General features: G+C 36.7%; 1 protein-coding gene across 3 annotated transcripts; it reads left to right on the top strand.

Annotated features, from left to right (window-relative positions):
* The first annotated feature begins 870 nt into the window (after positions 1 to 870).
* Positions 871 to 6,616, top strand: LOC104121626 (heparanase-like protein 2). Of its 3 annotated transcripts, none has more exons than XM_009633663.4 (10): positions 871 to 1,105; positions 2,022 to 2,280; positions 2,378 to 2,414; positions 2,605 to 2,788; positions 3,343 to 3,491; positions 3,592 to 3,825; positions 4,743 to 4,935; positions 5,062 to 5,187; positions 5,324 to 5,423; positions 6,071 to 6,616. In XM_009633663.4, the coding sequence occupies exons 2-10, from the start codon at positions 2,071 to 2,073 to the stop codon at positions 6,461 to 6,463; spliced, it is 1,626 nt and encodes a 541-aa protein (XP_009631958.1). In that variant the 5' UTR covers positions 871 to 1,105; positions 2,022 to 2,070; the 3' UTR covers positions 6,464 to 6,616. The 3 variants fall into 3 exon arrangements, with proteins under 3 accessions (XP_009631958.1, XP_018622233.1, XP_018622234.1); XM_018766717.3 differs by lacking the exon at positions 871 to 1,105 and adding an exon at positions 1,314 to 1,337; XM_018766718.3 differs by lacking the exon at positions 871 to 1,105 and adding an exon at positions 1,412 to 1,504.
* The last annotated feature ends 10,725 nt before the right edge of the window (positions 6,617 to 17,341 follow it).

The raw sequence follows: 17,341 nt of genomic DNA, 5'->3' as shown, positions 1-17,341 counted from the left end.
TACATATTACAATTATATAACAGAGCTTTAAAAGCCTATTCACTTCTCGTTTAACACTGTGCTGCCTCATCAGTGATCAACAGCTGTATTCATCTTTCGGTATTTTTCTTCTTTTTAATTTTTCTTGGCTGCCAATTCTATCATATAAGTTCTTCTTTCATCTTATTTCAACACCAATCTATACTTGACTATTTTAAATTCATGGTGCATATCTCGTGTTCACGTAGGGTCAGATGTGATTTAGAGAGCCTACCTTAATGCAAACATTAGTGACTGTTTCTACGGTTCGAATTCGTGACCTATAAATCACACAAAGATAACTTTACCGTTATTCCAATACTCTCCTTCAAGTTAATTTTTCCTGCCAGTCAGCCAAATAGTCAGAGATTCAATACCATACTTTTATAAACTACGAAACAAATGTTATCGCGTCTACGACAATAAGAACACTATAGTCTATAATTTTAGTTGCAAATTGGAATGTTGAAGATGGTGTATAGGTTTGTAAAAGGAATTTCTCTTTATATTATTCAGCATGCAAGTAGTGCAAGAAATCATGACTGGTTAAGCTACTTTTTAATGAAAATGGATCTGACGGCTGCTGTTGACCGAAGCAAATCTTACTCAAATATAAAAAAATACATAAAAAGAGTCATTCCTTGTCAAACCAAGAAATATTTAATTTTGTTCTTTTGGCACAATATTAGCTAAGTATAAGGTGTAAGGCATGACTTTAAGCTGAAGACAACTTGGAATCCAACAAAAATAAGGGTCTCCAAAAATAATTGGAGTATGGTCTGGCCACCTCATCATATTTTATCTTTCCTCTTATTATTGTCTGCATTTGACACGAGCCACTGTTCTGTACATATGTACCAAAAACTCCGTGAGCAAATGAATGAATGACTGTTAGTTGATTCTGACACTTCACCTAAAAAAGTTTCAGTTTTTAGCTAATAACTGAGAAATCTGAGACCAACCCATTTCATTTCACTCGCTATTCTTGTCCTTCACCTGTGTGTTTTAGTACACTGTCTGCTGATTGTCGGTCTGTTCTTTCTCGGAATTTGCGCTCCGTGAGTTTCATTATGCTGGATTTTGTGAGGTGAATTTCGTTTGGTTCTTTGTTCTTATTGTTTTTAATATTGCAGTGTATTGTTTCAAGGGACTGTTCTTGTAGTATTTGGATCTTGCTTTCTGAGTGTAATTGGTTAATTTGCGTATTGTATATTTGTATTGATGTGGCTGACATAGTGACTTTACTTGTACTGCTGGTAGCTTGGTAATTGTCTTAGACGTGAAGAAAAAACTTGCCAAGACTTTTCTGAAACTAAAAAGTAAAAGTCTTTAATAGGTTCTGCAATGTCTAAATTAACTTCAAAATTGAAATTTGCTTCTCTATCTTTATGACTGTTGTCCTTATAGATTAGTTTCGTGAACTGGCTACACTTGACTGACCCGAGCGTTCTAGGTTCTTTTACATCTGAGCAAGAAAAGCAATTTGGTTCGCCTCTTAATTTTCTAGTCATTTTTTTCTTAATACACAGTTAGTTGTCAAAAATACTCTAGGAGTACTTGGTTTATTTCATTTATCCAAGAAATAAGAAATTCATTTCATAATTTCCAGAAGGTTACTGGAAATTACTGGAAGTACTCTAGGAGTAGATAGCCTCTTGCAGAAGTGCAGGTAAGACTGTATACAATAGATCCTTGTGGTCCGGCCCTTTACCGGATCCCGCGCATAGCAGGAGCTTAGTGCACCGGGCTGCCCTTTTTAATTTCCAGAAGGTTACTGGAATATATAAGTTAGTTTATAATTTTTTTTATCTAAGCTTCCTGGAAATACCAAGGGGTTTTGGATTGACAAAATTAAACTACTTTATAAAGCTGCTCAAGGACAGAGTTACTAAGTTATTGTATGAAGTTGTCCGATGAAATGTTCTGCCTTCGTCTTTTTTAGAAAGAATAAGTTACTCTTTAAAAGCCTCTTTAACATTTATTTGTTTGATTCCTCTTGGCAGTATATGACTCGGTTCAAACAGTGGTGAAGTTGCTGTACTTAATCATCTAATGGACTTCCGAACCTTGTTGTTAATCTTTCTGGCGCTGTGTCCTGCATTTTTGGCGCAAACAGGTGAAGATACAGAACTTATGATTGATACATCTGTGAAAATTGCCTGGACAGATGATAATTACATTTGTGCTACCCTTGATTGGTGGCCTAAAGAAAAGTGTAACTATAAACAATGTCCTTGGGACTTGGCATCTATTATAAATCTGGTAAGTTGTTCTTCAATATTATAAGTATAAATATCTTATCGAGATTCTGATTACGAAATGAGTGGTCAATGTTACTAAATGTGTTTTGATTTGTCAGGATTTATCTCATCCATTTCTGGAAAATGCTATACGAGGTTTGCACGAGCCATTATGCTATAATTTTAACCTATTTCTAAGTTGTTTCTGTTATTACCATAATTAGCAAAGTGAGACTTAAACATGCTGTCATTTCACCTTAAAATCTGAAGTGCATAAGCAAACTAGATTTCTTTCTCGTCTCTTAGATTTCTACTCTTCTCTGATTTAAATTTATTGGTGATACAGCTTTCAAGGGTTTGAGATTACGACTCGGAGGTTCATTACAGGACCAAGTAATATATGGTGTAGGCAACTTGAAATCTTCTTGCCATCCGTTCACCAAGCAGAGGGATGGGTTGTTTGGATTCTCTAAGGGATGCTTACATATGCATCGATGGGATGAGTTAAACAACCTTTTCAAGAAGACAGGGTAAGATTGTCTAATTCTGTACATCTTCTCCTATTGCATTCAACAGTATAAGCGTCTAACCATGTCCTGGCTAATAATCTGATCTGCTCCTAGGCTGCACGTTCTGGCTCGATACTATTCTTATTCTTCTTTCTCTTTTCCCAATCTACGGATGCTATTGAGGAAACATGCGTCTCCAATTTGGTTAATTCCCAAATTTGACCACTTTCATCTTTATGAATGACTATATTCTAATTGATGAATGAATACAAGGTGAATTAAGATATAGGTAGTTTGTTATATGCCCATGCAGAGACGCGTCCTGAATTAGTATCCGTGACTTTGATGTTACTACTTCTTAATCCTGAATGTGCATCCATGACTATTCAAGAAACCTAAAGATGTTGGAATACACTGCCATTCTTTGTAGAGTGGTGTTGAATTTGCAGTTCTTCAGATACTGCAGACTATGACTTCTACAAAGAACTAAAAGTAAAAATAGCTCGTGGGCTGTCAAAAAACTTACCAAAAGTTCTCCCTTGAAGTTCATATAAGTTCAACTGCTTTTGCTGCAGAGCACTTGTGACTTTTGGCTTGAATGCGTTGTATGGGAGACGGCGGATCAATAGGCATGCGTGGGGAGGAAATTGGGATTCCAGCAATGCCCTCGATTTCATAAAATACACTGTTGCCAAGGGCTACCAGATACACTCATGGGAATTTGGTATATTTCTGGCATATTTCTTTCATCTTGCAACTTTATTTAAATCTCTCCTTTACCAAAGAGGTTCCTTTCCTCAATCTTGCTTTTTCTGGTTTTGCAGGAAATGAATTGAGTGGTCAGGGAATTGGTGCAAGTGTTAATGCTGTACAGTATGGAAAAGATGTTATCCATCTGCACAATCTCATAGACCAAGTATACAAGAATTTCGACCAACGTCCTCTTCTATTAGCACCAGGAGGATTCTATAGTCCTGAGTGGTTCAGCAAGCTCCTTGAGGTTTCAGGGCCTGGCATAGTCAATGTCTTGACGCATCATATTTATAATCTTGGCCCAGGTGAGCTAGTGTAAATCTGTTTGTTTTAATAGAACGGAGTTATATGAAGAATCCCCTTGATTTCTATAATCTAATTTGTATTTGAAAATTAAGGCATATTCTTAAACTCATAAAATCACGGATAAAATCTTAAATGCTTTTGCTTATGACACTTGGTCTCCATTCGTTGTCGTTTGAGTTACTTTTTTGGCAATAGCATTTGAGATAATGGAAAAGCTGCATACAAATACTTTTGGCTTGACACTGGAATTAATCATGTTATATAATCAAAGAGACTGAATTTATCTTGCACTGCACATAGTAGTAATGAAAGAGGATAATGTAGACTTCAATTTTTTTTTTTTAAATTCTCATATCATTGAGGTTTGTTGTGTTTTTTTCTTTTCTTATACTATGTTAGTTTTGAAATTCAACATTTCTAATTTATACTTTATTATATATGCTTAGAAAATTGATACTTCTCCAATCTATTTCTTCCTATGAAAGTTTTTTAGAAATGTGTAAATAGTCTCTAGAGAAGATAGTTGTCATTCTGGTTTATTCTTTTCGCCGTTACTTAGAGTTGAGGCCTTTTTCGACATTTATCAGCTATATGTAAGTGATTATATTCGTTTGAGTCTCTTACTTATCTTTCTGGATTCATCTTTTAAAAGAAGTAGTAGACGATAATATTCAATATACAACATGTGAAATATTTTTTATCGCAATGATTAAAGAAGAGATATAGTTTAGTTACCAAACAAATTGATGTTTCCTTGACATCTGACATCAAATGTCAACATAAAAAATAAAATAAAAATAAATTCATAAACCCACAGCTCTGGATATGATATCACTGCTTGTATTATCTTGATTAAGGAGCTGATCAATTTATTAATGTCATTCCAAATAATTAAACCAGAAGTGTTCTGTTTCAGGGTCTGAAGGAAGCAAGCTTGTAGATAAAGTTTTAAATCCTCAATACCTGAATAAAATATCAGACACATTTGGTAATCTTACTCAAACCATAAAAATGAAGGGTCCTTGGGCTTCAGCTTGGGTTGGAGAATCTGGTGGAGCCTACAACAGTGGAGGTCCTAATGTGTCTAACGCCTTCGTAGATAGCTTTTGGTAAATTTTCTTGCTTAATTTGATTTATAGTATTAACTAGCAGTCGAGTGAAGCAATTCCAGATACCATAATTCAGGCATGTGATATGATTTTTCATTTTTGCCTTGCCTTTAACATGAATTATAGGTATTTAGATCAGCTTGGCATGGCGGCGAAGCACCATACTAAAGTATACTGCCGGCAGACTCTTATTGGTGGAAATTATGGGCTCCTTGATACCAGCACGTTTGTTCCAAATCCTGATTATTATAGGTGAGGTGCTTGACTACCTTATTCGACTTCACTATATTATTCAAAGTAGCAGGCTGTTATTTTTTAATATTCTGTGTTAGGTCCTTCACAATCTAATTAAAAAGTATCTGATCTGTTCATTTTCACTTCAATACAGTGCACTTCTTTGGCATAGACTGATGGGAAAAGAAGTTCTTGATGTTAGCAGCAACGCCTCACCATATTTGCGCTCTTATGCCCATTGTACAAAAGATAGAGTAAGAGTGCCATTTATATCCTGATTCACTTATGTAATCTGAAATGCATTATTTACTACATCGGAAAGGTATCTTGATACCAAGTGCTTTGAAGGCTCCCCAAAAAGGAATTACTGATTTTTTTTCGTTTTTTGTTTTTCATCTGCCGCACAAGGCATTGTGTCAATCTAACATTTTGCGAAGGCTCAAACATTAGAGCTGCTCTTAGTTAGACTACAAAGATGCAACGGCTCAAGTGCTTCTCTGACATAGTTTTGGATTATTTCAGAGTTCTAACACATAACGACCAAATGATTTGGGTTTTATGAACTCTGCAGGGGGAACTTATAGCTAGATGCAATACGTTACACTGCTTCCAGTGTAGACTATGCAATCAGCCTTACTTGATTTTTTCTGTCATGATGCATTTGCTAATTAGTTCAAAAACCAACCTTCGTGTTCTTGCACATCAGAATTGCAGCCAATGTCTCAAACTTATACTCTATGCTACTTATATTTTGCTTTTTCTGAAAAATGGATCATCAAAAATGAAGGATTATAGTTGATTCCCTCCTGCGCATATATCAACTTACTTGATTATTTACATATCCATGCTACTGCTGAAGACCAAAACCACATATTAAATTACTGATTTTGCCTTTGTGCAGGCAGGTGTGACTTTACTTCTGATCAATTTAAGCAACCAGATTCAGTATGGGGTCAACATCCAATCCAGTGCATATACCAGCTTGCAAGTCGGTGAGAAAAAAAATCACAAGAAAAATGCATTCGTGCACGGTCTTAAAGAAACTGTTTCGTGGGTAGGAAGCAAATCATCAGATGTTACATTATATCGAGAAGAGTATCATCTAACTCCAGAAGGCGGCGACCTTCAGAGTAGAACTATGCTCCTCAACGGGAAACCATTACAACTCACAGAAACAGGAGACATTCCAAGTTTGACTCCAGTTCTTAAAAATATTGAATCTCCGATATCAGTTGCACCATTGTCCATCAAGTTCATTGTATTCCCCAACTTCAATTCTCCCAGTTGTAGATAAGCATTATTGAAAGCTCGCATTATAATTAGCAAAAAATGTATTCATGTCTTCATTGGATTTGATATGGCTACAATAAACCAGTCCCCTATAGTCAATTATACTTTCACATGGAATAACTCTTAAGAATCAATAAACCATTATTTTTTTGTCTCATCTACATCTACTACTGCTACTTACATTTCTTTTTATCCTTCATTATTCTTTAGGTATTTTATGTTTTTGCCTCTGTGTATGTGGGTATTAACCAGAGGAAGTTGGCATAAAGGAAGCTTTGGATGTTCATAGCAGTGAATAATACAAGGACATGAGCAAGGAGTAAACGAAAAAAAATAAAAATTTAAAAAGGAACGACTTTACAGTATTTCATTTATTTTTTCATCCTTAATTTTCCAACCAAGGGTACATTCGAAAGTGAGGAAAGAATTACTGCACTATTTATTGTCTCAGTTATTGTTAAATTTCAAATTTGAGTTTCATAAATTAATACTCAACTAAGTTGGGCGCTTTTAGTTGCTCTACTAACAAATTTTACACTTTTGTCGAATTTTTAACTTAAAATAACGAGTGTGTATAGGGTAAAATATGTTATATTAAATGATCGCATAAGGAAGTGACACGTGGAGCCAAAGGCAGAGGATAGCTGAAACCGAAGGCAACTACTCCGTCTGTTACCGGAAAGAATGAAACTAATAAAGATGAAATAAATGTCTGCCATCCGGCAGCATTTAATGAAGAATATTTTACAGCATTTAGTACACTGCCCGTTACAAAGAATATGGCATTCATGCCCGTCATTACACATTTTTTAATGGCCCTCATAATTGACATTGAAGAAGGGCTTGATCCTAGGACCTTGTTCTCTAGGTATATCTATAAATAGTGAGCTCTATTATCATTGTAAAGTAAGGCTGGCAAGTGGGCCGGTCCAGGCCCGGGATCGGCCCGGAACCGCGGGCCAAACAGGCCAAACGGCTAAACGGGCCAGGACCGTTTGGTCCGGTTTTAGCGGGCCTGGTCCGGTCTCGTGGGCCGGTCCTATGATTTGGGCCCGTCAGGCCCGAGACCGGCCCGGTCCCTTAGCGGGCCAAACGGTCCCAACGGCTATTTTTTTTTAAAAAAATAGCCATTGGGCTGTCAAAAATAGCCGTTGGCTATTTATGAAATAGCCATTTAACCCCCCAACTTTATTTTAATCCCAAACTTTTTATAATTACACTTTTTTCCTATTTTCAACTATAAATACCCCATCATTATTTTATTTTTTCTTACAAAATCATCAATCTATCACAATCTCTCTCTAATTTACTTCTATAATTGCTACTATTGCTTACTTTATTATTACAATTTGTGAAACAATTGTGAAGTTGGTGAATTGAAGTCTTCAACGATAATCAATTTCCAACAAGTTGTTCGTCAATTCGGTAAACTCGTTCCAACTCTTAAGTTTTAATATTATAATTTTGTTTGTTTTATTTACTTTGCTTGATTAATTAAGATGGCTTATTCCTTTAAAAAATATGTTTAGTAAAAATAAGAAAAAATCGAAGAGTGGTAAATCTAGTGGCCAATATGTTCCTCCTCCACTTCCCCCGGCTCTCCGACCCAAACATGTTACCCGTCCTACACCTCCTATTCTTGATAGCGATAATAGTTTATTACAATTTACCGAGAGTCAATTTTGCCATAATATTATACCCGGTGAACAATTAAACCATGAATATATGAATGCTCTTTATGGTAATCCAACTATTGATGAAAATGATGATGAAGAAATAGATTTTGATGAAACGCAACCGGATGATGATACACCCACTAGTCATGCTCCTAAAGTTAACCCAACTAATAATAATCTAGATGATCCCCCGTCTGACCCTCCTATTAGTGCCCCTACTTTTTCTAGACAACCTTCTAAACAGGCAGAAACATCTCTTGTTTGGCAATTTTTTACTCAACTAAAAGAAACAAATAGGGCTAAGTGTAAAACTTATGGCAAAGAGTTAGTTTTTCAATATGTTGGAAGTCCGGGGGAGGAGGGGGAGGACGGGAAGTTTGACTAGACACATATTGCTACACCCTCAAGATAAAACTAGATATTTTCGTATGAAAGCTTTGGCTGAGGGGACAAGTGCACCTAGTCAGGCTGACCTTAGTACCGGGTCAAATCAATTTCAACCGGGAATTAACACTGTTACCGATGATATTTTATATTATGATCCAAAAAAAGATCGGGAAGAATTGGCAAAAATAGTCACTGTTATGTGCTTACCCTATAGTTTTCCTTCTAACCCCCACTTTGTGCATTATATTAGAAAAATTTATAATCCTACTTATAAAGATTTTCCTCGCACAACCGTAAAGAGTGATATTTATAAATATAAACATGAATATGAACAATATTTGCGCTATTTATTTACTCATATAAATTGTCGTCTTGCTATTACAACTGATATTGGTAGAAGTGGTAATGACTGTGATTACCTTACTGTTACCAGTCATTGGATTGATGAGCATTGGATAATGCAAAAGCGCATTATTGCTTATAGAATAATTAATTCACGTCACACAGGGCAGTTTATTTCTAGCACGATTGCGGATATTTGTAGATATTTTTGCATTAGTGATAAAATAATGTCAGTTTCAATGGATAATGCTACTAGTAACACAAATGCTGTAGCCTTGCTTACCACTATACTTAGTCCTGTATTTAGTAACATTTTTCATGTTAGATGTATTTGTCATATTTACCATTTAATTGTGGGTGATGGTATGCGAATTTTAAATGTTGAAATTAAAAAGGTTAAAATGGCTCTTAATTGGCTTTTTTATTCAAACCTTAGAAGTAGACTTAGAGAATATTTTAAAAGATGCGATGAATTTGGCCTAAGAGAAAGAAAGGTTCCTAAACTTTGTCCAACTAGATGGAATTACATGTATGAAAGTTTAGTTGTTGCATATGAATATAGAAACCCCATAAACTCAACGTTTAATGCTCATGTAAGTGATGATGATGAGCACCTTATAAATGTGGATTGGGCTAATGTTAAAATGCTTGTAGATATTTTAGAAAAATTCCATATTACTACAAATAAATTTTTTGGGAAATATTATCCTACTATTTCTAACTGTTTAGTTTATATTGCAGAACTTGCAAATTTGTTTGATTATTTTTCAGAGGATGGGAAAATTTATCAACTTGCTATTGATTCCATGAGAAAAAAGTTTAAAAAATATTTTCCCCTATTTCCCCTATTTATGGTATTGCTGCATTGTTAAATCCTATTATGAAATTAGGAGGCCCTCAATTTTAGTATGAAACTGTTTATAATGGTTTAGCACTTGAAGATGAGGAGTTGTCTAAACTTCCGAACGCAATAGCCTCAATTAAAATAAATGTTCAAACTATTTATAATGCTTATCAAGTTGCATTAGATCATGCTAGACCAAATGTTCCAACTCCTTCTTCTTCTAGTTCTCAATCATCTAAAAGAACTGCGGGAGTAAGAGCACTTAGTGCTTGGGCAGGGTTCAGGGGTTCTCAAGGTTCTAGTACTGGTGATTTTTCATAACTAAATGAGCTTGAAGTTTATTTGTCACAGGGAATTGAGGAAGTGAATCCCGACGACTCCTTTAATATTTTGGAATGGTAGAAGGACAAAGAAAAATACTTTCCGATTCTTTTAAGGATGGCCCGAGATATTTTATCTATTCAAGCTTCAACAATGGTATTAGAGAGCGCTTTCAGTCAAGCAAGACTTCAACTCGGTGATTATAGAGCGTCTATGAGGGAGAGCTTGGAAAAATCAGTACTTTTTAGAGATTGGATCCGTTCGGAAAGATGTATACTATCGAATATGGCTTATATACTATGTATATATAGTATAGTATAGTATAGTATAGTATAGTATATATATACTATATATACAACTTAAGATATATAAGCTATATTCGATATACTATATATACTATATTATACTATATATATATATATAAGCTTATATTTATACTATACTATAGTCTATACTATATATACATCTCATAAGATATATAAGCTATATATCGATATATATATATATATATATATATAAACTTATATATATACTATACTATACTATATATACATCTTAAGATATACTAAGTATACTAGATATACTAGATATATATATATATATATAGTATAGTATAGTAGATATACATGTATATATAATATATCTTAAGATGTATACTATCGAATATGGCTTATATACTATGTATATATAGTATAGTATAGTATAGTATAGTATAGTATAGTATATATATACTATATATACAACTTAAGATATATAAGCTATATTCGATATACTATATATACTATATTATATATACATCTTAAGATATACTATATATACTATATATACTATACTATACTATAATATATATACTTACTATATATATTATATATATCTTAAGATGTATACTATCGAAAATGACTTATATACTATGTATATATAGTATAGTATAGTATAGTATAATATATATATATATATACTATATATACAACTTAAGATATATAAGCTATATTCGATATACTATATATACATCTTAAGATATACTATATATACATCTTAAGATATACTATATATACTATACTATACTATATGTATACTATCGAATATGACTTATATACTATGTATATATAGTATAGTATAGTATAGTATAAGCTATATTCGATATACTATATATACATCTTAAGATATACTATATATACTATATTATATATACATCTTAAGATATATATACATCTTAAGATATATATACATCTTAAGATATACTATATATACTATACTATACTATAATATATATACATCTTACTATATATATTATATATATCTTAAGATGTATACTATCGAATATGACTTATATACTATGTATATATAGTATAGTGTGTGTATATATAAGATGTATATATAGTATATCTTAAGATGTATACTATCGAATATGACTTATATACTATGTATATATAATATAGTGTGTGTATGTATATATATATATATATATATATATATATATATATATATCTTAAGATGTATATATAGTATATAAATCGAATATAGCTTATATATCTTAAGATGTATATATATTATAGTATAGTATAGTATACATATATATATATATATATATATATATATATATATATATATATATATACATAGTTTATAAGTCATATTCGATAGTATACATCTTAAGATATACTATATATTTTATACTATGTATATATAGTATAGTGTGTGTATATATCTTAATATACTATGTATATATAGTATATTTTAAGATGTATACTATGTATATATAATATAGTATATATATATTTTAAGATGTATATATAATATATAAATCGAATATAGCTTATATATCTTTATTACTATTTTTTTTCTCTAACTTCTATAAAAAAAATTAAACATAGAAAGTTTCTGTTGGGCCCGTTTAGGCCCGTTTGGGCCCAGAACAGGCCCACTTAACCCGGGACCGTTAGTTCGTGGTCCCGGTCCCGAGCCGGTTACAGCAATAAGCCCGCGAAGCCCGGGACCGTTTAGGACCGGACCGCATAGGATCGGCCCACTTAGGACCGGCCCACTTAGGACCGGACCCGCGAAGCCCACTTAGGACCGGGCCCGGCCCACTTGCCACCCTTATTGTAAAGGATACAAATTTTCTGGCAAACCTACACTACACTTTATTTAAAACTTAATATAATTTTATCTTCTTGCTTTTTGATTTCATTGATATTGTGCCCGGAAGCCTTGCTCCCGGAAATACTGTTTCTGTTAGTTCGTCTCTATCTCAAGGCCAAGTATTGTATATTTATCTAATTCATCTATTATTTTGAGGATCAAATTAATTCACTTGTCTAGAAACTACGTATAAATTCAACTGTACCGTTTTACGGGTAAATAATTTGGCGCCCACCGTGGGGCCTAGACATCGTGTAATTAAGTTGGTTCTTGACTCTTTTACTAACGTGTTTTGGTTATTTGTTCTTAGCAAAAAATCATAGAAAATGACAGATAGGGGTGTTAACAACGCACACAATCGTGAGGCCCAAGGAAACCAGCCTCAACACGAGGATTCAATCAGTGATACCCGCAATGAGGGGAACGATGCCATGCCGGTCCACGGCAGGCGGTACCCGCGACATGTTCGGGAGGCGACTCTTGATGATGTTGAAGAGGAGCATGTTGTTGAAGCGATAAAGGTACTGCAAGAGCAACGAGAGATCATTTTAGGCCATCTCACATGGCAGGATAAGGCTATGATAGAACTAAAGCAGGCGTTATCGGGTGCTTCCAATAACGCGAATGGGCGAGATCCTGTTCCTCCCGGTGCTCCCGCAAATAAAATAGCGCAGAGGGTTGAGAACAATATCCCGAGGTGCGAGGTCGGCTTTGATGAGGCCGGGGGGAGCGGATCCAGTCACAACAACGAGAGTGATCCCTTTAAAAGCGAACACATACAATTTATGAGGGAAGTGAACGCCTGCATGGACCAAATCCCGGGTGCACCACTGGTGCTGAAAGGGCCGGACTCGAAGAAGTATACTCAATTTTCATACAAACCAAGCGCGACACCAGAATTGATCCCGAAGCGGTTTAAAATGCCCGACATGCCGAAATATGATTGGACTTTGGACCCTCAGAAGCATATTACCACCTATACAACGGCGGTGAAGGAGAACGATTTAGCTCCCCACGAAATCGAATCAGTTTTGCTGAAAAAATTCGAAGAGACTCTCACGAGGGGAGCCTTGACATGGTATTTGCTGTTACCCGAGCATTCCATAGATTCCTTTGAGATGCTCGCGGATTCTTTCATTAAGGCTCATGCCGGGGCCAGAAAGGTGCAGGTCCGAAAGGCCGACATATTCAGAATTGCACAAGGAGTGTCCGAGTTGCTGCGGAAATTTGTAACCCGGTTCCAGAAGAAAAGGATGTTGCTCTCGGTTGTTCTGGACGAGTGGGCGGCTGAAGCATTTACCAAAGGTTTGAATCCGAGAAGTTCCGACGCTTTCCGAAAATTGAAGGAAAGCTTTCTTGAGTTCCAAGCAACGACTTGGGCAGATGTTCACAACCGGTACGAGTCCAAGATAAGGATTAAGGATGATTAGCTCGGCTTCTCAGCGTCGATTAAAGGTCAGGAGAAGAATAAAGAGAAATCAAAAAATGATTTAGACACAGATATATGGTCTTCGAGGGGCCGGTTTTTGCCCTATGAACGGGCCTCAGGATGCGGCAGAGGTTTCCGGACGACAATTAGGTTCGCTACCGATAGAAGAACTGATCGCTGTTGAAATAATAGATCGTTATAGGACAAGGAAACATCAGGTTCTCGAGATCTTTCCTACTTTAGACTTTCAGAATACAACTTCAACGTCAGTGTAGTAGAGTTGATGTCGGCTATGAGGAACATTAAATGAGAATGGTTCCCGAAGCCGATGAGGTCCGATCCCAGTCAGAGGGATCCTAATTTGTGGTGCGAATACCACGGGACGAACGGCCACCGGACTGGGGACTGCTGACATCTGCGTGAATAGGTGGCGGCACTACTGAAAAATGGCCATCTCAGGTAATTCTTAAGTGACCGGGCCAAAAACAATTACGGTCGCAATCGTGATAACACGGAGCCCTCAAAAGTAGGAGAAGATCCCCCGCGCCAGACGATCAACATGATTTTTTGGGGGAACGAGATTAACGGGGTTACCTTCTCGACAGCAAAAAAGACGAAGGTAATAGTAACCCACAGCAAGAGGCTCCGGGAAGTCGCTGAAGACGACATCACTTACACGGAGGAAGATGCAGACGAATTGTTGCTACCACACAATGATGCATTGGTAATTTCTTTAAATGTATTAAATTTTAAAATCAAACATGTTCTGGTGGATCCAGGGAGTTCGGCCAACATTATACAATGGAGGGTATTGGAACAAGCCAAACTTACCAGAAGCATCATTCCAGCCACGAAACTCCTCGTCGGGTTCAACCTCGCAAGCGTGACAACCCGAGGAGAGATCTTGCTGCCCACAAATGCCGAAGGGGTGATGAAGACGACCCTTTCCGAGGTTGTGGATGGTGATATGGGTTACAATATTATCATGGGAAGACCGTGGTTGCACGAGATGAAAGCTGTACCATCAACGTATCATCAGTTGCTGAAATTCCTAACTCCCGAGGGGATTAGACAGATTAGAGGCGATCAACCGGCGACAAGGGAGATGAATGTGATTTCGTTCTCCAATAGCAAAGAGAAGGAGCATGCGACATAGCAATTACAGGAACTGGCGCCTGCTCCCGAATCAAGTGAAGTCAACCAGGAGGAAGAGGTGTCAAAATCTTATCAGGTGCCAAGATATTTCCACGTACCAGAAGAAACGGACACAACGAAGTCCACGTCAGAAGAGACTGAACAAGTCGCATTATTTGAAAAGTTCTTGGAGAGGGAATTCCACTTGGGGACATGACTGCACCCCGAACTCAGGTATGGATTTATTAAATTTCTTAAATTTAATGCCAATTGTGTTGCGTGGTCGCATGTGGATATGACAGGTATCCCAACAGAAGTGGCCTTACATAATCAAAGCTTGGATCCCAGCATCCCTCCGGTAAGACAAAAGAAACGTCCTATTGTCGAGGCCATAAATAAATTCGTCAAAGAATAGGTAACTCTCTTACTTGATATTGGTTTGATCCAAGAGGTAAAGTATCCGGACTGGCTATCTAACATAGTAGTAGTTCCTAAGAAGAACAATAAATTTTGTATGTGCGTAGACTATAAAGACTTGAATAAGGCGTGCCTGAAGGACTCGTTCCCACTGCCAAACATCGATCAAATGATTGATGCAATGACCAGGCACGAGTTAATGAGTTTCCTCGATGCTTATTCTGGGTACAACCAAATTAAGATGAAGGATCAGGAAAAAACTTCGTTCATAACAAATTTTGGCACATATTACTATAATATGATGCCCTTCGGGCTAAAGAACGCCGGAGCCACTTATCAGCGGCTCGTAAACAGGATGTTTGAAAAACAGATAGGAAAACCATGAAAGTTTATATAGACGATATTCTTGTTATGTCTTTGAACGCAGGTGATCATCTTAAGCACTTGCAAGAAACTTTTGACATCCTAAGGAAGCATAATATGAAGCCGCATTTGGGGGTCAGCTCCGGTAAGTTCCTAGCATTTCTGGTGTCACAAAGGAGGATTAAGGTAAACCCTGATAAAATCAAAACCATCGAAGACATCCCGGACCAGCTATCAAGCGTAACAGAAGTTCAAAGGCTCACAGGGAGATTGACCGCTTTGAGCAGGTTTATTTCCCGGTCATCAGAGAAATTTCATCGTTTCTTCGCGCTACTCAAAAAGAAGAACGACTTAGAATGGACTCCGGAATTCCAGCAGGCTTTGAGGGATTTGAAAAGGTATTTGTCAAGCCCTCCGTTACTAGCGAAGCCGGAGGAAGGCAAAAAATTATTAATCTACCTAGCAGTCTCGAAAGTAGCGGTAAACGCCGTTTTAGTCCGTGAGGATGAAGGTACACAATCTCCCATTTATTACGTTAGTAGAATTTTAACGGGAGTAGAAAATCTCTACCTATATTTGGAAAAGATGGCCTTAGCTCTCGTAGTCACCGCTCGAAAGCTAAGGCATTACTTCCAATGTCACCCGATAGTTGTGGTGACCACCTTTCCCTTGTGGAATATCCTTCATAAGCTCAAACTTTCGGGTAGGCTGTCTTAATGGGCCGTCAAAATGAGTGAATTTGACATAGAATATAAACCTAGGACTGCGATTAAGTCACAGGTTTTGGCGGACTTTGTGGCCGATTTTAGTCCGGGATTATTGTCTCTGGCAACCAAAAAAGCAGTGATGGTGTCAGAATCGACATCAGGAGTTTGGACCCTATTTACGGACGGAGTCTCCAACGTAAAAGGGTCCGGGCTTGGCATAATATTAATCACGCCTTCGGGAGAAACCTTAAGGCAGTCCATAAGAACGATTCCGTTAACTAACAATGAGGTGGAGTATGAAGCTTTGATTGTAGGACTAGAATTGGCCTGGGGACTAGATTTTGAGGTCATAGAAATCATATGCGACTCCCAGTTGGAGGTAAATCAGGTCTACGGGATCTTCGAAGCCAAAGAGGAGTGCATGCAATAATACGTAGCGAAGGTTCAGGCTCTGCTTGATCGGTTCTGGGAGTGGTCAATTACGCATATCCGAGGGAAGAAAATGCAGAAGCGAATGCATTAGCTAACCTTGACTCATCGATGAAAATGAAGGGATCAGACTCCGGTATGATTGTACATCTTATGCACTCAGTTCTGGACATAGACAATTATTACGAGGTAAAAACAGCTAATTTGGTCTGGGACTGGAGGAATGAAATCATCGATTACCTCGAGCACATAAAGTTGCCTGAAGATCCCAAGGCCTCTCGGGCGCTGCGCGCCAAAGCAATACAGTATAGTTTCAAAGGAGGCCAATTGTACAGAAAATCTTTCCAAGGCCCGTTGGCCCGATGTTTGGGAGCTTCTGAAGCTAATTATGTTATGCTAGAAGTACACGAAGGGATCTGTGGAAATCATTCGGGTGTAGATTCCTTAGTATTAAAACTGGTAAGGGAAAGGTACTATTGGCCCCGAATGGAACAAGACACCAAAGATTTCATACAAAAATGTGATAAATGTCAGTGCTACGCACCACTGGTACATCAACCAGTAGAACCATTGCACTCAGTTCTGTCTCCATAGTTGTTCATAAAGTGGGGGAAGGATATTGTCGGACCACTGCCGTCGGTGCCTGGTAAGGTAAGATTTATTTTGATTTTAACTAACTATTTTTCTAAGT

This window comes from Nicotiana tomentosiformis, chromosome 3, assembly GCF_000390325.3.
Source record: "Nicotiana tomentosiformis chromosome 3, ASM39032v3, whole genome shotgun sequence".
NCBI classification, from domain to species: Eukaryota; Viridiplantae; Streptophyta; class Magnoliopsida; order Solanales; family Solanaceae; genus Nicotiana; species Nicotiana tomentosiformis.
Note: the sequence above shows the minus strand (reverse complement) of the source record. Positions and strands in the feature narration are given on the sequence as shown.

Excerpts from the sequence above, each read along its gene's own strand:
- LOC104121626 (XM_009633663.4), top strand. The coding sequence starts at position 2,071 with ATGGACTTCCGAACCTTGTTGTTAATCTTTCTGGCGCTGTGTCCTGCA. Across the intron at positions 2,281-2,377 it reads TGGCATCTATTATAAATCTG|GATTTATCTCATCCATTTCT; the intron begins GTAAGTTGTTCT and ends TTGATTTGTCAG. Across the intron at positions 5,188-5,323 it reads CCAAATCCTGATTATTATAG|TGCACTTCTTTGGCATAGAC; the intron begins GTGAGGTGCTTG and ends ACTTCAATACAG.